A 20524-nucleotide genomic window follows, 5' to 3' on the forward strand; every position below is an offset into this window, starting at 1 on the left:
TGCTCCCCGGTGGGGTTGGGGGTCCCGTCGTGCTTTGCCCCCCCCAGCCCCCTCCCCACTTCCCATAGGGGTTGGGATGGACCCCTCCCCCCCCCCCCATGGGGGGGTTGGGGTTGGTGTGTATCCCCTTCTGTGGGGCGGAGCAAATAGAAGCAGCACGGAAGAAACGCTTCTTTGTGCCACCAAAAACGTTTTGCTGTGCTGCAGGTGGGCAAAACAAAACGCAACGCTTTGGGCAGAAAACACCAAAGCCGCTCTGGTGTGAATTTAGCGGAAATTCCCTTTTTTATTATTATTTTTTTTAACTTTTTTTTTTTCTTTCTTTTTTTTCTTCTCATTTTCCATCGAGATTTTGGGGTTTTCAACTGGGTAGCGTGGCCGAGCGGTCTAAGGCGCTGGATTAAGGCTCCAGTCTCTTCGGGGGCGTGGTTTCGAATCCCACCGCTGCCAGAAAGACGTTTTTGGGGCTTCCCGTGGGGAGAACAGCTGGAAAAGGGAATTCATCAGGGGCAAATATCTGCAAATTCCCATCTCTCCCAGCTGCTTCATGCTGTAATCTTGCACCACCAGCCCCCAGAAACTCTCTGGAAGTGCTGCTGGTCCCTGCAAGCTGTGGGTGGTTGGAGAAATCAGGAGAAATGCTCATGGACTGCAGCCCAGTCCCGGCTGGGTTTCACTTTCATTTCGGTTATTCCACAAAACCCGTGGGTTTGGGCAGAATTTCTGTTTCTTTTTCACTTCCACCACACGTTGTGAGGGATGGGGAGACCCAAAAAGAGGCACAGGAGCGGTTTCTGCTCCCCCCCCCCCAAAAAAAAGGGATAGGGAGACCTAAAGGAGCCCGATAAAGGTGCATCTGAATCCCAAACATGGGACGGAAAGACCCGAATCTGCCAAATGCTGTTACCCTACAGCCCCCCTCTGTCCCCTCCACGTCACCCCAAGTCCCCAGGGAACACAGAGAAATGATCCCACAGCATCTAGAACTGTGGTCCTTCCCCCAACCCTGGATCCCATTAAACACAACAAGAAAATTCCATGTTTTGATTTGCTGTTTTTTTTTTTTTTCCCTTGTTAATTTGTGACAAATTTTCTGCTCCATCCTCTTACAATGTCATAAAAATAATACAGCACCATCTTAGGATGCCATAAAAATAATGGCACAACGAGCACAAAACCCAAAGACTGGAAGATCCCATTGTACTGCAGATGAGCTGATGGAGATGCTCACCTCAAAATTTCAGACCTCCCTTTTCCTTCTCTCAGGGGCAGAGGTGGAGGTGGGATTCTCTGCCCACCCAGAAGAAGGGGAAGATGCTCTCCCCACAAAAAGAAGCATTTTGGAAAGCAAATATGGGATTTTTTTGGGCAGCGAGGTAGAAAGCCACCTGTCCCCCTCCATAATCCAACACCACTCGAATCCTGTTGGGATTCCCACCTATGGGGAGGGCGGTTGGGGGAGATGTGAAAGCTCGGAAGCGGTTCCTACAGCATCCCATAGCCCAAATCCCATAATCGGGGTGGAAAGTGAGCCAACCCTTCCTGGGCACAGAGCTGCGTGCCACCCCAAGTGCCCACGTGCCACCACCCATCACCTCCACATCCCAAAAGTGCCTCCCTGAGGTGAAACCCCGACAGCCCAGCACACAGCAGGAGACATCGAAGCGCTGGGGACAAGGGGACACGTTGTGCCCTATATCCATCCATCTCACCCCACGTCGGTCCCGGGACAGGACGAGCCCTGCAGTGGCAGTGTTTGGGTCCAGGGTGACAAATGCTGTTAGGGATGGAAAAGAAATGGCTGAGCATCACCCTAAAACTGGAGCAGCACCCCAAATCTGTTTTGGGATCAGCGATGTTCGAGCTCAGAAAAACCTTTGCTGAAATATGGGAAAGCTCCTTAATATCTTTAGGAAACTCAATATGAGCTCAAAACCATTGTTTTCCAGATGCTCTGAAGCAGTATTTTGGCTAAAAAAAAGACCAGTGGAGCAAAAGGAAAATGCTTTCTTTCAGGACTCACCTTTGCCCTCTTCTCCTACAGATGCTCCTTCCTCCTTCTCCAGCTCAGATGGTAAAAGATCTGGGGATGAACAGAAGGTTGGATGTCATGTCCCACATCTTGCTTCAGTTCCCACCGTGTTTTTTATGGATATCTGTGCAGGATTTTATATGGGGTCTGTGGGATTTTGTTCTAAAAGACAGATGCTCTTAGGCCTAAAAATGATTGATAGCGTGAGTTAATGCAAATTGTTTCCAACAGTATATACAGCTCCTATTAAAAACAACAACAAAACCCAAAATTTAGTACAGAGCAACTTCTACGTGGTAGGAATATTGTGGTCCACAATACCTTGAAATCTCCCCAGTGTCTCCTTGAGGATTTTATTTTGTTGGGAGATGACACGGAGCCTCCGTTCCACATCTGCAAAGTTCTCCATCGTCCTTTGAGTTCTGCCCATCTCCCACCTGGACACAAATCTCATCAGTGCTGGGACTGGTGGTCAGGTTGAGATGTGGGGACCTCTGGTGGTGTGGGGATGGCAGATGAAATGGTTGACCCCAAGATGTCCGTTTGTCACAGGTTTGGGGATGCCAACCAGCTCCATACAGAATGCGGCCCCTTGGGTCACCCCAGTGGCCATGAGGTCTTTTTCTGGGGCCATTCCTACATTGGGATCCAGGGGCACTTTTTGATCCCCATGGGACTTCCAACCTTGCCTGAATCACACACATTTCTCATTTCTGTGCTAGAATCCATGGGGGTGTGATGGGGAACCCTTCCCACCCCACTGAATGAGGTTGAAGGAGCACATACCTGTCCAGTGTGCTTCTGGCATCCTGGAATTGAAAGAGATGGGAAAAAATGGTTCAATCTGCCCCAACTTTGGAGAAGGTTGGTCAAGAAGGGAGAGGATCCAATGGAGTATCCAACCCTTAGGAATCCAACCCTTAGGAATCCAACCTGTAGGAATTCACGTGTGGGTCGCTTGAGTTTCTCCTCCATCTCACAGATGAGGATGCTTAGGAGAGAAATGTCCCCCTCCACCTTGGCCTCCTCCTCCTCCTGCCTCCTCAGCACAGCCCTGTCAAGCTCTCCCAGCTGTGCCAGAAGCATCACCTCCTTCTCCTTCAGAAAATGGCGGAGCTGACGGAATTCTGACACAATTTTCTGCCTTTCAGCCTCCGTCCGTGTCTATAGGATGTGGAAAAGCAACAACATGGATCCCCCAATAACGTCTGTTTTTCCAACTTGAAGGCAACATCTTCTTACCAGAAAGTCTTGGCATCGCTTCTCTCCGCTCATTTTGAGTTCTAAGAGCTCCTTCTTTTGTTTCTTGAGGTTCTCCAAATTGCAGCAAATCTGCTCCTGGAGGAAGAAAAAGGAGTTTGGGGAGGATATTGTGGTGGGAGAAAGAAGGGAAGAGATGCAATGCGTTGGATTTTGCAGAGAAGAAATTTGCAGCGTGGACATGAAGGATAAAACAGGACTTTAGGGGATAACACAGGGCTGACCCCGTCCTCCTGCACCGATTCCTTTATGGGGGCTCCAGTGGGACCTCCATCATCCCGTGGTCCATTGGAGAGGAACGTCCTCTTGTGCCACAAGCAGAGTTTCTCCTTCTCCTCTCTGTCTCCATCCAGCCCCAAAAGCTTCAGCTTCTCTGCCAGGTGCTCCAAATGGAGTTTTGTTTGGAAATTCCCTTTCTTGAGGTGGTTTCGGTGGCTGATGACCTCGGGATCTCCGAGCCGACCTCGCTCCGGCCGTGTGCCACCTCCACATCCATCGTCCATCCGATGCTCTGGGATGGGGTGGTGGGAGCCCTCCTCTCCCTTTTCCTTTGCTCTAGAAGCAGCAGAGGCCATGGTGGTGTGGTCTCCAATCTCTTGCAATCCCTCTTCCCTGCCCCGGGGTGAAAATACAGAAGGGTTCAACATGGAAGCAGGATTCCTTCCCTAATTTCTTCTAAAAGTTGAGTTCTAGAAGGGATGAATCACTCACTTCTTTCTATTGCTACTGGTGTGGGCTTTAACCAAAATTTAACACCTCTCTTGGGCATCTGGCCTGAAGTTTGTCCTACTTAAGGCTCCATCGTGCAGTTTGACATCTCAGATTTGTGTCTCCGGTCTTGATATGGACAAAGGAGAAAGATCCAATCATCCTACTCAGATTTCAACCCCAAAATATCAATTTCTGACCTTCCCACCCACATTTCAACCCCAAAAACTTGATTTCTAACCTCCTTCTTTGTGCCTTCTTGTTGTGATCTGCTAGAAGAGATTTTGGTGCAGCCTTCCCAAGGGTCTGGGAAGCAGCCTGCTTTGTAGGAAGAAAGGCAACGGGACAGCCAACAAAACTCTCCTTTCCAAGGCTCATCCTGAAGGTGGAAACCATCTTTATATGCCAAATATCCCCCAAACCAGAACCCAAACCCTCCTGAAAGCACATCTCCCCTCAATAACAGCTTGCTCCCTACAGGTAGATGATGGAAAAAGTGCAAAAACCCAATTTTAAAGCTTTTCATAGAACTCTGGAAGAACTCAGGGTGACGTTGACACCTCCTGTTGCCAAAATGGTGCCAAACAGCCCCAAAAAGACACTCACCGTCAGGCAGCAGAACAAGATCCTTGCAGATTTTTAAGGGCTGTGTGAGCTCAGATGGATCACATGTGGGACAGAGGGAAATATCAGCCCTATTTAAGGAAACACAGAATGTGCTGTCTGGAATCTCCCTGCAGATCCGTGTCTCCATTGTGGAATTTGGCTGGATGAAGCTTTGGGCTTAAAATGCTCTGTCATTGTTGGCCATAGGGGAAAATATCCTCAGTTTCCAGGAGAGATGGAGATTTGTAGCACATTAGCACAACATTCACCAAACTGCTTTAATTAAACAGCTGGGCGGCTTCTAATCTCATTTTTCATCTTTTTTTTTTTTTTTTTCCTTATCACTTAGCACAGGAACTCCTAATTGCAATTTTGAGTTGCATCAAAACCAACCACACAGCGTTACCCAACCTCTGTGCCACTTGCCGTGTTGATAGTCAATTAAAATATATATATATTTAAATAACCATTACTTTTGCCTTCATTTCTGCTTTGACGTAGGGAGGGATGGTATTCTGAGCTGCTCCTTTAGCTGCTCCAATCTGAAGGCTGTCAGACACATATGGTATGTCCTTCCCCTCCCCTTTTCCCTGCTTGGATCCTCTCCTGCCTCCCCTATCCCATCCCTAATTATTGCAATAATGAAGGTTCCCGACCCAATAAGCTGCAGAAAGAGAAATTAAACCCACAAGGCTGAGAGCTCTGAGCATTACCCACAGGTGGGAGATGCTCACAAAATGGGATCTATCTCAAATTTCCCCTTTTTCAGCAATAGGTGGAGCAGATGCTGCGAAGAAAAGTCTATGAGCTGCAGAGGGGCTGGAGAGCCCCATGTGGAACCAGCCAGAAAAAGAAACAAAGTCTCTGGAGAGTCTCAAGTGGTTTATTGTGAGCTGGGAACCACCAGCTGCCCATCCCATAATGGGGCAAAAGCCAAGATTTAATCATTATTTTTTTAAACAGGTGGCCAAGAACACGCAGACATTGAGAAGAAATTCTATTAAAGTGCAGCGAAAGGTGAAAACCAAAGTTCCCCAAAGCTTGGGGTGACTTCAGTGATGTCCATAATTGCCTGCTTCCCATTGCAGCTGGGCCCACAATGGATTCAAGCACAGGTTTGACTTCTCCATGGGTTTAGGGCTCCCAATGCCTTGCTGGAAGCACAGCTGCAGAGTGTAAGTCACCCCAAACCTTAGAACTACGTGGCGTTATGGGTTTTCACCCCAGAGCATCGTGCCAGCTTGCTCTTGGATGAAGGGTTATCCATTCTCCCATAGGACTCATGCATTCCCCAAAGTCTCCTGGACTCTGGTTGGAATCAGATCATCTTCCCAAGCCAAATCTCAGCCCAATTTCATCTCTTCTGAGCACAGATTTCTCCTTCAACAGCTGATGGAGAGAGATGGCCACATGGATAGCGGGGTGCATGTATTGTATTTTGCTTTTTGCAAAAAGAGAGGAGACAAGCTGCCCACCAGCAGAGCTTCTTTGCTTACTACAGAAATACCCCACGTGGCAGAAATTTACACCAGCTGCTGAGACAAAACACCAGTGGTGATGTAGGCAGCAACTTACGCTGGTGCCCACCTCTTTCCATCAGACCAAAGAGGACACCATCCTCTCTATGGGTTGTTTAATGTCCCTAGAGGTTGGAACTGCATTCAGGAGGCATTGGATCCAGGGGCTGGTTATAGGGGCCACCCTATGTCAATGGGGGGTCACCAGACATCAACAGGAGCCATTCTATATGTCAATAGAGGCCGCCTCATGTCAATGAGGGGCCACCAGACACCAACAGGAGCCACCCTATATGTTAATAGAGGCCGCCTCATGTCAATGGGGGCCACCATACGTCAATGGGGGGGTCACTTCATGTCAATGGGGGCCACCTCACCTCAATGGGGGGGCACCGGACACCAACAGGAGCCACCCCATACATCAATGGGAGCCACCTCATGTCAGTGGGGGCCACCTCATGTCAATAGGGGGCACCAGACATCAACAGGAGCCACCCCATACATCAATGGGAGACACCATACGTCAGTGGGGGCCACCTCATGTCAAGAGGGGGCACCAGACACCAACAGGAGCCACCCCATATGTCAATGGGGGCCACCATAGATCAATGGGGGCCACCTTATGTCAATGGAGGCTACCTTGTATCAATTGGGACCACCTCATGTCAATGGGGGGCCACCATACATCAGTGGGGGCCACCTCATGTCAACAGAGGCCATTTTATGTCAATGGGGGCCACCTCATGTCAGTAGGGGCCACCAGACACCAACAGGAGCCACCCCATACGTCAATGGGGACCACCAGACATGACACACGGAGGATGCTGATGGTGTTGAGGATGAATTTTCTTTCCTTTGCGTGACGACGGTTGATTGGGAAGGGGGAGAATGAGGTTTTGATGCTGCTTTTTCCTGAGAGTTTTTCCACCCTGGTTTCGAAGAGCTGCTGTAAGGCACCTCCAGGGATTCCGGGGTTATCGGGGCAATGAGAGAGAGCCCAGCTCCACCCAGAACCACGGCCGGAGCCGCTCCCCACCGAAGGAGGTCAGAGGAAAAGTGAAGATGGGGATTTGGTTCTCCGCATCAAAAAACGCCACCTCACCCCATTCGTAGTCCAGAGAGATGCGGATCTTTTTGGGAACCCTTGGGAGGTTCAGTGGGGTCGGAGGGGAGGTGAGGGCTCTGTTCTTGAACCCCCATTGCTGCACAGCCCAGATCCCTTCATCAGGGTTAAAGCTGGTGGCTCCTTTCCTCGGAACGGACTCCCTGCTGACCCCAACGGCGCAGTACTGCCCTTCTGTGAGATCCACCACCCAGCAGTGCCTCCCAGAGGTGAAGGTTTCACAGCCCAGCACGCAGGGATCGGCGTCGAAGCGCTCGGGGCCGTCGGGGGATTCCTGCAGGCTGTATTCCCATCGGACACTCTTCTGGTCCTCGGAGAGGATGAGGCGAGGGTGGGCCGTCTCTGGGTCCAGAGTCACGTTTACTATGGAAAAGAAAGAATTAAATCTATTTAACTCAACTTTGCTTGAGTTCTAATAGGGTGGCTTGTCTCTGTGGAGCTCAAGGCTTGATAGCTTGATGTTCTACTTCCCCTACACATAAATGGGGTCTCCAATACCTCCACAGAGGTCCGATATGTCCCACCTACATGTCTAATCTGGATATTTCTACAGTGCAGACGTTTAAAGGACACGAGCTCCTGGATGGGGTCTGCAAGCAGAAACCCAATTAACCAAATGACTTACCCAACTTTTCTTCGCTTCTTCCTAAAAATGCATAATAAGAAGGTGGATTATTAACTGTATCACAAACTTAAAATGAAAAGTGATGCTTAAAGAAGGGAGAAAAGGGCACTTACTGTGTTCCTCAAAACATTTTCCTAAAAAGAAAAAATAAATTAGTTAGTTTTAATTTTATTTTATTTTTTCCGATTCACTGAGGAAGGCGTGTGGGTGCTCTGGAAATTCATGACCCACTTTTTGACCATTTGTGGGCTATTTCTGTGATGCAGAAGTCCATCTTTTTAACTGACATGGGGGTTAAATGAAAAAATGAACAGTTCTTTAAGCCGTAAGGTTAAGCCTGATGGACTTCATGCTTGATGGAGGCATGAAAAAATTCAACGTTCCTCTCCTGGGAAAGTTGTAATTAATCCCATCATATAATTAGGTATCGGGGAGATGATTTATTCTGAAATTTCTCCAATTTCAAACCAGTTTGAATTCAGGTTAACAAACTGTGCCTTCTCATCTTGTGTTGTTCTATGTGTAAATCTCCACAGCTGTCCCAAAAGCCCCCAAAATCTCTCACGTGCTGAAGATGAGGAAGGAGAAACTCACTTGCTTTTGCTTTGTAGTGCTCTGAAAAGAGGAACAACAGAAATGGTTATTATCCTCTTCTCTTATGTTATGACTTCCTAAGATTTGGCTCTCAAAGCAAACCCATATTTCTTTATGGTAACTCATTATGAATTATAATAACAACATATAATATCTATATTATATATAAAAATATGTATAAAAACAGCATTATAACTGGTTATGAGTTATAATCATGACTTACCAAGCTCTGCAGTGAGTTCATCTGAAAACATAAGGAAAAAATAAAGGATTTCCATTAAGTCTGGCACCAACGTGGTGGTACAGATCTTCCCAACACATCAAAGTCCACTTCTGGGAGAGAAGCTTGATACTCACCAATTCTTCTCTCTTGTTTTTCTGAAGAAAAGAAGGAGAAAAAGAAACCAGAGTTGTTATAACATATTGGTTATATATCCACATATGACATATATCCAAAACAGACTGCAAACTGCATGCATTGGTTTTGCTGGAGGGCAGAAAAATACTCACCAACTTCTGCGGAGAGTTCAACTTAGAAGAGAATAAAAACAGTGAATTTCATTTTTTCTTATAATTAAAGTAAAAGTCCTGATTTCGCACACGGGATCCCTGAATTGTGACATTCAATCATTGGGTATTTTTTCCATGGTTAACCTGAAAATGGGATCTAAAGTAAATGTAGTCTATTCCCTTGTATTCTGTGGATATATCATTGATGGGTGTGTTACTTCTAATGGGATATTATGGATTTCAGGTATTCTTAGGTATCCAGGGATCCAAGCCCACAGGAGAACACGAGATGGGACCTGATGCTGTGTTTGGGCACCTGAATCCTCCCCCAGATTCCATCACAAACAAATCCTCAACTCAATCAATCCCAAATGACACCACCAGACTTCCTGAAGACACCACAAATACGGGAGGAGATGGACACGTACCAATTTTGGCATCATGTTCTTCTAAAAAAAAGGGAAAAAGACAGAAAAAAGGAAAAGTCTGTCTATTTCTGTGTATAGAAGATGAAAAAATGATAATAATTGTGCATCAGAACAAGGGCTGCTGCAGAATTCCCATCCCATCAGCATGCTTATGGGGGATTCCTTCAGGCAAAAGGTTTTCCAGCAATAGAAAGGCAATGATGCTCACCCCTCTCTGGATCACTCTCCTCTAGGAACATAAAGGGAAAAAAAAAGATCAAAATCCAAATCACATCTTATTTTTTAGGGGGAGGACAGGGAGAGGAATCTTACTTACCAACTTCCTGACCCCTTAATTCCTCTAAAGAGAAGAGAAAAAGCAAAATGTGAATCACACAATCACCTTTTGTGCCATGGATTATTGCACCAATTCATTGCTATCCCATCCCTGTTTTCCTTGTTATTTATCCCTAAGATCCTCTGCACCCTTTGTCCCATTCCTTCTGCAGTTCTCTCTTAAAACACCATGAGACAAAGCAGGAAAACACACAAAAAGAACATCCAGAATCAGTTTTGTGGAAGAAATGGAAATAACTCACCAAGCTCTTCTGACAGTTTCCCTTAAAAAGGAGAAAACAGAATTTGGTGTCAGCAGTAAATTTGCTGCCAACCCAAGGATGCTCAATGGGTCACGGTGGGGGAACTCAAGGACACCAAACCCTCTGAGATGGGCTGAAACCTTCACAATTCTGTATTTTTAAAATACTTTCATTCCATTTCTCCATTTCCCACCCAAATCATTCAATTTCCCCTTTCCTCCCCCAAACAATTCCATCCCATTTCCTCTTTTGCCCCCAAATAATTCCATTCCATTTTCCCTTTCCCTTTCCCAAATTCCATTCCATTTTTTTAAGAATAATTCCATTCTATTTCACTTTTTTCCCCAATACTTCCATTCTATTCCACCTTCTTTTTCCAAACAGCTCCATTTATTCCCATTTTTCTCTAAATAATTCCATTCTGCTCCTCTTTCTGTTGAAGTAATTCCATTTTTGCCACAACACAAAGCCCCAACAGTGGCAGCAATCGCGGTGCTTACACCCAAACATCCCCAGAATTTCTTAGCAAACCAAAGTGCCACTTACTAATGAGGACGTCCTGTTCTCCTAAAAATTAAACAGAAAAACAATGAAAATGAATAAATTTCATTTCCTCCCGTTTTGCGTATTTCTTCCTAACGCGCTCGGCAGAAAAGAGTCACCCAGTTTTGCACATAAACAAGGAGATACATAAATAAGGACATTTCTCCTTCTTTTCCCATCTCTTGTAGTCTCAAAAAGGACATTTTGGGGGCAGACTCAGAAATTTTGCATTTCCCATTGGAGGAATCACAGCTGTAGGACCAACAAAGGGACTTACGGGCATCGGAATCGCGGTCCTCTGCAAACAGAAGGGAAAAGGAAGCATTCATTTCCAGGAAGAATAATAATTACACATTTTCCAAAGCACTGATTTCATTAATATTGTGTTTTATCCCCTCCTTCCCCCCAAAAATATGTTTTGTTTTCTTGCTGGATTTACAGATGGAAGGAAGGAAATGCACTTACCAAGCAGCTCAGTGAGGCGCCCTGAAAGCAAAACAGGGAGAAAAAGGGGGAAAAAAAAAAAAGGAAAGAAAAAGGAAACAAAAAGAAAAGAAAAAGTAATTAAAAAAAATATTATTTCAAAACAGTGCTTTTTAACACCGGTGATACAGAAATAAAGGACTGAGAGACAGATTCTGTTGGGCTGAACCCAAAACAAAGTGTTGACATCACCATTCAGGTTCCCACGTGGAACCCAAACCATTTCATGACAGATTCATCAGGGAAAAAAACCTCAATTTTTATGATTTTTTTTTTTCCCTTTTCATTCACTTTTCAGCAAGGAAGTGGAACTGTTTCCTTCCAGCCCCAAATTGCTGTTTTTTTTCTATGGGAAATTCTCTGTTCAGTATGTAGGATTTCAAGTACTCCGCATTTGGGTTAAGCCGAAAAACCCTCAAATAGTTGAGTTTATTTTTTATATTACAGAGAAATAACTTTTCCATCATAAAATACAGAAAATAACACTCACTTATCTCTGCTTCCTGTTCCCCTAGAAGGAAAAAAGGGACGAAGAAATAGGAATTACTGCTTTTGTATCCACACTGCATCATCGTGTTACTACTGATCCTAAGATTCTTGAGTTATTTTATTCTTTTTTAAAATACTGCTGATACTAAATATATAAAATATAAAGAATTATAAATATATGTATATTTAATTTATAAAATTCACGTTGTGGGGATGAAGCCCAGCACAGCCCAAAGTGGCTTTGGGGTGACACTTACTGATTTTCAGATCGCGTTCCTCTATAAATAAGAGAGAAATAAAGAGAAATTAGAGCCTAGCTGTGCTCAGCCCACAGTGCAGACGTTGAGGTTCATTTTGAGGTGATTTTTTTTTTTGGCTCAAAATCTGCGTTTTTGGGGTCTATTTATTCATTTGAGCCTTTGATTTGAAATGTGAATCAAACAGAAAATGCCCCCATCCCATTCAAAACTTGAAAAGTGTGAAAGTAACCAACCCCAAATCAACCTGAAGGAAAAAGGAAGGAATGGAGGAGGAAAGGAGGAGGAAAGAAGACAGAAAAAATCCCCCCAAAAGAGAAAAACAAACCCAAGGAGGGAATTTCCTTACCGAGTTCTGCCGTGTGTTTCCCTTAAAGAGAGAAGAAATGGGGATTCAGTGATTCAGATCTTTTCCTGATGCCATCACTGACCAACACAAACAGCTCCAGATTAAATAATATTGATATATCTGTACATCTTCTCAACATTGCCAAAATAGTGATATTTAATGAGTGACACTCAAATGTGCAGAAATATGGATTTAAAGAATAAAATTCCCAATGGGAAAAGGCCTCAGGTAGAAACATTTTGGGGTCTCCTACTGGGAAGTCCTGGTTGTGTTTCCCTGAGCTCATGCACAGAAACCCAGAGGCATTTTCACACTAAAAACCCAAATTCCACAAATCTCAGCCCCCCAAAATGATGGTGCTCAGGTTTGATACTCATCCCCTTTAGAACTAAAACATTTTTGGTGGCTGCAGCACATTGATGCATCAAAAAAATTCAATATTTTTAGCTCTTAATGGGGAAAATTAAAGGCACTTACGAAGTTTCCTACTGTAGTCCCCTAAAAATAAGCAGAAATATGGGATTATTATATATCTGATGAGCCATTTTTGCTTACATTGATGGGAAAGAGACTTACCAACTTCTGCAGTGAGTTCCCCTTAAAAGAGAGACAGAAAAAAATATTATTTTCAAATTTAGCCTTTTTTCTGTTAATTCACAGACAATTGATGGTGATTTATCAGTAATCTGATCCCAGCTTCACATTGGACAGAGGTTTTATTGATGCAATTTCCTCCTTTCAAATGATGGAAGCAAACACCTCACGTACCTATTTTGGTGTGACGCTCTCCTACAAGAAGAGAAAAGCCACTGGGGGTTATTTGCCATCGTTGGTGCATTCCAAATTTAAACCTTTTTATCATTAATTTCCTGACGTGGACTGAAGGCGAATTTGCTTTGATGGATATGATCCATAGCTCCAATTATTTGGTGTTAATTTGGGGGATTTTCATCTTCTTTACTTCTGCCTTTAGGATTTAGATTTTAATCAATGAAACATGCGGAAAGAGGCAGAAATAATTAAAAGTGTTATAATAATAATAATAATATAATTTATGTGTATTATAATATATATATTACATATATTAGATATTACATCATTATATATATACATTATATTACATATTGCATGATTAATATATACTATATATATTATTATAATATATAATAATATATAAGCATATATAGAGTATATATAGCATATAGTACATAATAAACATAATATATAATAATATACAATATTTTATATTCATATAATATGAAATATAAAATATAATGTAGAATATATTATATTATTATATAATATATATAATGTATTATATTATTACGTAATATATAATACATTATATATATTCCATCCAATAATAATTATAAATATAATAATATGCATAAGGCAGACATCGATGTATGCTAATAAATAAAAATAATAATAAAAATATGTTATGGAAAAAAGCATAAATAAATAAATGTACAACAATGTGTATGAACAGCAATAATAATATTGATATATAATACTACTAATAAAGAATAATTAAAAAAAGACACACAAAAAGGAAACTGACTTACCGAGCTCCACTGTAAATAGTCCTGAGAGCAGAAAATACCATCAGATCCCATTGGATTTCTGACACACCCCCGAGATTTTCCCTCCCCCTCTTCAAAATTTGGCCTTGATTTCCCCCATATCTGCAAAGTTTCCTTCGAGTGACCCAAATTTTGTTGGATTTAAGGAATTCTGGACTCATTTCAGTGCTGAAACAGCAGAAAATCACCCAAAGGTGGAGGTACCCCCACAGGGAGCAGCACTTACTGATGGTTGCATCGCACTTAGCTACAAAAAAGAGGAAGAAAAATGAGTAAAAGCAGATTTTGATCAGTTTTCAGATCATTCTGACCTCTATTAACTGGTTTATTCCCATCCATCCATAAATAATTTTGTTTATTTTATGGGAATGGGGAAGAAAATGGCTTACCGAGTTCTGCCGTCAGTTTGCCTAAAAAAGGATAAAATTAAAGTTTATTTTAAATCAGATCCCTCAGTTTCCTTTCAGAAATGAAGTCATTCAGAAGTCATTTCAGAAGTCGATAGAGATATCTGTTTTATATTAAATGTATCTTCTGATTCACAGACAGGGCAGGTAACGGTAATAAGGTGTATGGGCATTATAGCACAAAATAGGGCATTATAGCACAAAATATGCCATAAAATCATGTCGTAAAAACATAATACTGTAATTAAGCAGGACAGGAAGTAGGGAAGAAAGCCACCAATTCAGGCACGACACCCATTTAGGATCAGTGTAAGGGGTTGGGTGGAGAAACGCAAAGTTTGGGAAAAACTGTGCTGAAAAGGAGAGATTTTAGGGGCACATTGAAGAAAATCCACGTCTTCACTCAGATTTTAATCAGGAGGAAAAAGGCACTCACGGAGCTTTGAGTCACGGTCCCCTAAATGGGAAAAAAAGAAGGAAAAAAGGTTAAAATATATATTTTTACATGGTGCCCTGTTGCCCTCAATGCAGTGCTCATTTTGCCCATTTCCCCCCATTTTTATTCTATTACAAATGAGGCCAAGCACAGAAATAAGCTGTCTTGGTGCAGAGTTCCCATTTTTAAGGGCTTTCAGCCCAAAACCATGCATGGATTTAATGGCACCACTCACCCAGCACTGCAGTCAGTCTGCCTATCAAATAGGGAAAAAAAAAAAAAAAAAAAAAAAAAAAGCCATTATTTTAATTAAAACAGCAAAAAAAATGGAAGTCTGAGAATACAAAGAAATGGTTCAGATTGGGGAAGAAAAGGACTTACGTATTTCTGCTGAGAGTTTGGCTGCAAAGGGGGAAAAATCAACAGGATTAACCACTTGTATCAGTGATCCCTTCCCCAAATTAAAGGGTTTTGGCCCCAAAAAAGTGACACTCACTGATTTTCCTATCGCGTTCCTCTGGGAAGAAAAGAAAAAGAAGAAAATTAGTAATAATTATCTTATTTTCCTCCATCTGTTGGCCACAACACACTCAGATCGTTGCTTTTCACCTCCCAGCCTATAAAAGCCAAAATCCCACTTTTCTGGGACATTTACTCCATCCTCAAAAATAAACCCCACGTTTCTCACAGACCAGAAATTTCAGAGAAAAAAATCCAAATATTCTTAAATAGCCTTAAAAATACCCAAAATATTCTTAAATATGGGGGAGGAAGAGCAGCTCCACTCACTGAGCTTTGAGTCAACGTCACCTGAAAGCAAAGAGAGAAAATAAACGGAGAAATGCACAGCAGCCCAAATCCAACCAAAATTATCATTTATTTTCCTCCATTCTCTAAACTTTTTGTTCAATATTTTACCCATTTCATCCTTTCCCCCTCCCCCCATTTTTAAACTTTATCCCTTATTAGTATTTTAAAAATAAGGCTTTTTAAGGACATCTGCTTTCATTCACCCCAATCTTCAGGCAGAGGAAACCCCAAACTCTTCACACACACACACATAAATACAAACATATACAAATATATGCAAATATATACAAATATATATATATATGAATGAATGAGTACATATATAGCAATTAATGAGTACATATATAGCAATTAATGAATGTATGCATACATACACTTTCACACACATATTTTTCTACTTTATACCCAGCACTTTTGCAGAATTATGGATAACTTAATGAAAATAAACCTTACCAAGGTCTGATGTGAGCTTTCCTTAAAACAAAGAAATAGATGAGCGTTATTTTCAATCCTAAGACATAATAAAATGTATTAACTTATTTCTTCACAAGCACAAACCCATCATCCCCAGTTAATTCTGGAAGGAAAATGGCACTTACTGATTTTCCTATCACGTTCCTCTGGAAGAGAAAAGAAAGAGAAAAGCTGTCAGAATTCCATCGTGCTCACGATGGAACCACCTTCCAGTTTGTAATAATTGCAATCTATATTATCTATATTATCTATATTATCAATAATTGCAGTTATGAGTGGTTGGACCCTCCTTCCAGCCCAGGTTGGGTTACATTTGTGTGTGTTTATGGGGGGGAAAGAGCATTTTTTTCCCCTAAAAACCCCAACAGAGAAACGAAGCAGAGAGGAAAGGGAAGCACTCACCAAGCTCTGCAGTCAGGTTGTCTTAAAAAAGAGAAAGAAAGAACCATTCTCATGAGCTTCACCATCCCTTGGATCAGAACACGGCGTCACCCAACGACCACCATTTCTGCAGCCATTTTGTTGGTTTTTACCCCCAGTATTCGTGTGAAAAGTGAGGGAGAAACCCCATGGGAACCAACTCGAGCTGCACAGAGCCCTGTTTGATGGGAGGCACAAGTAGGGGTCTATAATCTCACATGACACATAACCACAAATGACTTACCAATCTCAGCCATGAGTTCCCCTTAAAACAGAGAAATGCATCAGAATTTCATTAAAAAAAAGGAAGATTTGCTGGAAGTTGTTCTCTGGCCAACCCTGAGCCCTGCCAAAGAAGACACTCACCATCTTCTGTGTCACATTCCTCTGGAAATAACAGAGAAATGGAGATGGGTTAATCCCGAGGAGCAAAAAGAACCCCCCAAATGCCCAAAGCTTTGGCCCTCCTCCTTCACTTCTGCATCCTGACTCCATCTGGGTATCAGATGTGGATAAATCCAAGAGCTGAAGGGCTTCTCCCTGTCCCCACTGCTGCACAGAGGGACATCTTTAAACCTTGATAAGAACCCCAAGGCACTCACCGAGCTCCGTGTCACTCTCTTCTAAATGGAATAAAGAGAAATGCATACACACGTTGGTCATCACTGGTGGTAAAGGTGTCGAAAGGTGCGTTCAGATTGAGGAAAATAACTGACTTACCAAAATCTTCTGTTAGCTTCCCTTAAAACAGAGGAACTCGCATTAATTCAGGCCCTCCACACTCATATCTCACCATAAAGGGAGAGGAAAAAGGGGCACTCACTGATTTTTGCATCCCATTCTTCTAAAAGAGAGACAGAGAGAGCACTCAGCCCCACGCCCCTCCCTGTGGGTGCTGCAGAAGCCCCCTCCAGAGGCACTTCTGCATCGATTTAATGCTTTTCTATTAAAAAAATAGTCCAAAAATCACCCTGTTTATGAATTTATTTAATGTAGGCTTCGTTTTCATGTGTTTAAAATATGGGGAAGTGTAAACATAAGGGAAGAATAAAGGAAATGGGTATCAGTGGGGGGTACGTATATCCATTTCTATGCATGGAAAGGGACTTTTTGATGGAAAAAGGAAGAAAATCACTCACCAAGATCCGCGTTCCTCTTCCCTGAATGAGAAAAAATATGGGAAAAAATGGGAAAAACCAGATCTGGAACACTGCTTTGCTGATAAATAGTACTTCATGAGCTCTACCTGATGCCATCATCACGTCCTCTTCCCAATCAACCACTTCCAAATGTCCACCTGATGGGAGAAGTGGAAACATCGTTAAAAAATCCCAATTAGGGACAAACAGACCTGGAATCTCCCACCTTCCTGATGCCCAGAATAGCTTTGCCCATAGAAATAAATGGGATAAGGGATAAATATTTGGGGGCACTGATGCTTTATGCTGCTTTTCTCAGTTCATGGACTTTGATATTGGAGATGTTTCTTGGGCCTGCACTGGGAAAATTGGTGAAATTGTGGATGAGGGGATTCATATCTGAATAAGAGGAATCTGTTGACCCCCAAAAGGGGCAAAAAAAGGGCTCAGCCCTCAGGTGTCTCTGTTAGTTGTCCACAGCACCATGAATTCCACTCTATCCCATATGCAAACCACACCAGGAAGTTGTTACGAGTTCATCCCTACGTTCACGATCAGTGTCCTAAAAGCCCTAAAAATTCCTATTCACTACAGTGGCAGAGGTGAAAAAGCTGTGAAAAAGCAAAAAGCCCCACAGGAAAAGCAGAAATCTCAATGGGAAAAGGCAACAAATCGCACAGGAAAGGCAACAGGTCCCATAGGAAACATCAGTCAGGCTTTGTTTGCTGTGTTCTACCCCTGTAGATCCTCCTGGGGTCTCAGTCAGATAAACGCTGTTATGAGGAGCTAAATTTGTGCCAAGAAAGCAAAGCAAGCAGCCCCAATGATTTCTGTGTTGTATTTCCCTATGAGAGAAACAGTGCAGAAGGACCCATTGCTCTCTTAATCCTTTCCCTGCTTTCCAGTGCTGTCAGATTCAGGTACAGGATTCTAAAAGGTTGTTTTGCTCCTCGCTACCACAAACGGATCACATTTCTCCTGCATCTCCCAGATCCCATAGAGCCAATAGGATCCCCCAAATACTGGGCTGTGGCAAGAAAGAGAGAAAGGCTTACCCCGACCTGCACCGTAATCACGTTGCGTTTGCTTTGCTCCTTGGTGCTGTGATGGTCACGTCCGTGGGGGGCTGGAGATTTTTTGGCAGCTCCCAGTTTGTCCCAGGAGGGCAGGAAATGGGTATTTAGGATTGCTGGAGGGTTTGCGTGTCCGCAGAGAGCTGGAAGGATCATTGCAGGCACGACAGCTGTGCTGGCAGCGGGGGGACTTTCCCAGAGCCTAATTATAGCCTACCTAAATGCCGAGGATGGAAGGAGGGATGGGGATCCCTATATAGACAGGAACAGGTTTCTGCAAAGAAGGGTAGAAAGCACTAAAGTTGACCTGGTCACCTCTCTGCTATCAGCCATGGGTTGGTTAGGGGATGTGGTCTGTGAGCAGACCCCAATCCCAAATGGGGCAGCATTGGTTTTTTTGGGCACCAGTGGGGCAGCAGCCACTCCTGGCCCCAAATAATGTGACAGCACCGGTTAGCAATACCCTAAAATAAAGAGATACAAAATGAGCTCATGCCTATTCCTTTCTGTTTTGTCTCTACTGCTCATCAGGACAGAGGGCACCTCCTCCCCTACTCACAATTTCTCAGCATTTGGGATTATTTCACAACATTTCCTCCCAGCTTCCTTCAATCAGCCAAACAAGCACGAAAATGCAGAGCAATCCCACAGATAAACTCCTATTCCTTTTCTTTCTTTCTTTTTTTTTTTTTTTGCTGCTGACCATCATGAAACGATGTGAAGTTAATAAAGGATGTCTAAGGTTGTTGATCTCACTCAGAATTAAATCACTGTGAGATCTTTGCTGCCTCAGAAGTAAAGAAAGAAGGACATGTGTGCAATATAAGAATTTCAGAAGGGATTTGTCAACCTCCAAATCCAAAAGGGGATGAGTGGATGGAGAAGGGGTTTGTTATGGTGATAGAAAGGGAACCGTAGGGGCACCCAAAGGGTTTTCCCTTGGAAGAATGTGGCCGCTGGCTCCAATTTGGGCTCTTCACGTCACTCAATGCTTTAGGAAAGCAAATCCTCCTGCTGTGATCCAGCAGAAAACCCTGGGAGAGATTCCTTCATCCCGGAGAGCTGACGCCCATTTCACCTTTGCCATTTGAGGTCTCCAAATTTGGAATGTCTGGAGTGAAATTCAAAACGCTGCGCTCACAGGGCTGTGAAAAACGACGTGGTGGTGTCCAACAAATGGCTCCTTACCTACGGGGTCATCCAAGCAAATCATTCCCACTACGGTGCTTGATGAGTCATGCCTATTTTGGGGCAATTTTCTGGATTTTAAGGCACGTTGGCACTTCAAGATGTGTTATGGCTCTGGAAGCGTGTCTCGGCTGAATGCTACAAAAAATCTAAACCTAAATGGGTTTAGAAAGGGCCAAGACTGAATTATTTCCTGATTTAAGGATTTATCTGCATGAACATTGTCAAATGGGGACAAAAGGCTTTATGTCAGGTGATAAAACCAAAGTGAAAACGCAAAACTGTCGCTGGAAAAAGACAAATCTAATAATAAGAATCATCTGCTGTTAAGGACAGAAAGAAAAAAGGCTGGTGAGACAAAATGGGGGCGGAACACAAAAGGAAGCCAAAAGGTTGTAAACATCACCATCAGCTACTGCATATTGGAATGGGTGCTGAGTGAGCAATGGGGAGGGGTCACAGCCCCCAAACAGCAGCGTGGGAGGGATGGGAAAGGAAAGAGGATGGGATGGGGAAGGGGAAGGGAGGAGGACCCAGTGCTTTTCTGCTTGCCTTCCTGGGTCAGATCTTGCTCAGGCATCACAAAAACTGGGCTGGCTGTAGGATGCAGGACAGCTGCAGTGATGAACACAGGCTGCACACCCCGCTCTTCCCTGTCCTGGCACAACAGGGATAATAAAAATGCTAAATATGAAAGGCTAAATAATAGAAAATGTTAAAGAATTGCTCTGCCCGCACCTCGTGTCCCTGCAGCGGCAGAAAAAAAGCCTTCCCTGTCCGCCTCCAAAGCCCATTCCCTTATTCAGCGTGCTCTCTATGGGCGCCGCCATCTTGCCCCTCTTGCCGTACAACCCAGCGGCTACTTCCGCTTCCGCCGGAAGTCACCGCCCTC

At 43.4% G+C, this 20524-nt stretch overlaps 2 protein-coding genes and 1 non-coding gene across 13 annotated transcripts; 1 reads left to right on the forward strand and 2 right to left on the reverse strand.

Annotated features, from left to right (window-relative positions):
* The first annotated feature begins 368 nt into the window (after nucleotides 1-368).
* On the forward strand, nucleotides 369-450 carry TRNAL-AAG (transfer RNA leucine (anticodon AAG)). The gene has a single exon. It is a non-coding gene; the product is annotated as a tRNA-Leu (tRNA).
* A 522-nt stretch (nucleotides 451-972) lies between these two features.
* BTN2 (zinc finger protein RFP) lies at nucleotides 973-4006 on the reverse strand. Its single transcript, XM_010720612.4, has 7 exons — nucleotides 3517-4006; nucleotides 3275-3370; nucleotides 2966-3196; nucleotides 2819-2841; nucleotides 2354-2469; nucleotides 2024-2083; nucleotides 973-1777 (listed from the first exon to the last, which is right to left on the reverse strand). The coding sequence occupies exons 1-7, from the start codon at nucleotides 3937-3939 to the stop codon at nucleotides 1263-1265; spliced, it is 1464 nt and encodes a 487-aa protein (XP_010718914.2). The 5' UTR covers nucleotides 3940-4006; the 3' UTR covers nucleotides 973-1262.
* A 1465-nt stretch (nucleotides 4007-5471) lies between these two features.
* LOC100541529 (uncharacterized) lies at nucleotides 5472-20522 on the reverse strand. Of its 11 annotated transcripts, XM_085239032.1 has the most exons (41): nucleotides 20371-20522; nucleotides 20185-20290; nucleotides 18427-18587; nucleotides 17479-17529; nucleotides 17372-17392; nucleotides 17056-17076; nucleotides 16953-16973; nucleotides 16835-16855; nucleotides 16599-16619; nucleotides 16477-16497; nucleotides 16215-16235; nucleotides 15938-15958; nucleotides 15792-15812; nucleotides 15318-15338; nucleotides 15025-15045; nucleotides 14910-14930; nucleotides 14764-14784; nucleotides 14529-14549; nucleotides 14075-14095; nucleotides 13912-13932; nucleotides 13668-13688; nucleotides 12871-12891; nucleotides 12679-12699; nucleotides 12580-12600; nucleotides 12103-12123; nucleotides 11754-11774; nucleotides 11498-11518; nucleotides 10990-11010; nucleotides 10802-10822; nucleotides 10528-10548; nucleotides 9982-10002; nucleotides 9720-9743; nucleotides 9612-9632; nucleotides 9404-9424; nucleotides 8976-8996; nucleotides 8823-8843; nucleotides 8689-8709; nucleotides 8466-8486; nucleotides 7985-8005; nucleotides 7872-7892; nucleotides 5472-7609 (listed from the first exon to the last, which is right to left on the reverse strand). In XM_085239032.1, exons 4-41 carry the CDS (start codon nucleotides 17489-17491, stop codon nucleotides 7098-7100), a joined length of 1284 nt encoding a protein of 427 aa, XP_085095158.1. In that variant the 5' UTR covers nucleotides 17492-17529; nucleotides 18427-18587; nucleotides 20185-20290; nucleotides 20371-20522; the 3' UTR covers nucleotides 5472-7097. The 11 variants fall into 11 exon arrangements, with proteins under 11 accessions (XP_085095158.1, XP_085095159.1, XP_085095156.1 ...); XM_085239033.1 differs by lacking the exon at nucleotides 20185-20290; XM_085239030.1 differs by lacking the exon at nucleotides 20185-20290 and having other exon boundaries at nucleotides 18427-19632.
* Nucleotides 20523-20524: the final 2 nt, after the last annotated feature.

The sequence above is a fragment of the Meleagris gallopavo genome, chromosome 18 (genome assembly GCF_905368555.1).
Source record: "Meleagris gallopavo chromosome 18, MGAL_WU_HG_1.1, whole genome shotgun sequence".
Taxonomy (NCBI): domain Eukaryota; kingdom Metazoa; phylum Chordata; class Aves; order Galliformes; family Phasianidae; genus Meleagris; species Meleagris gallopavo.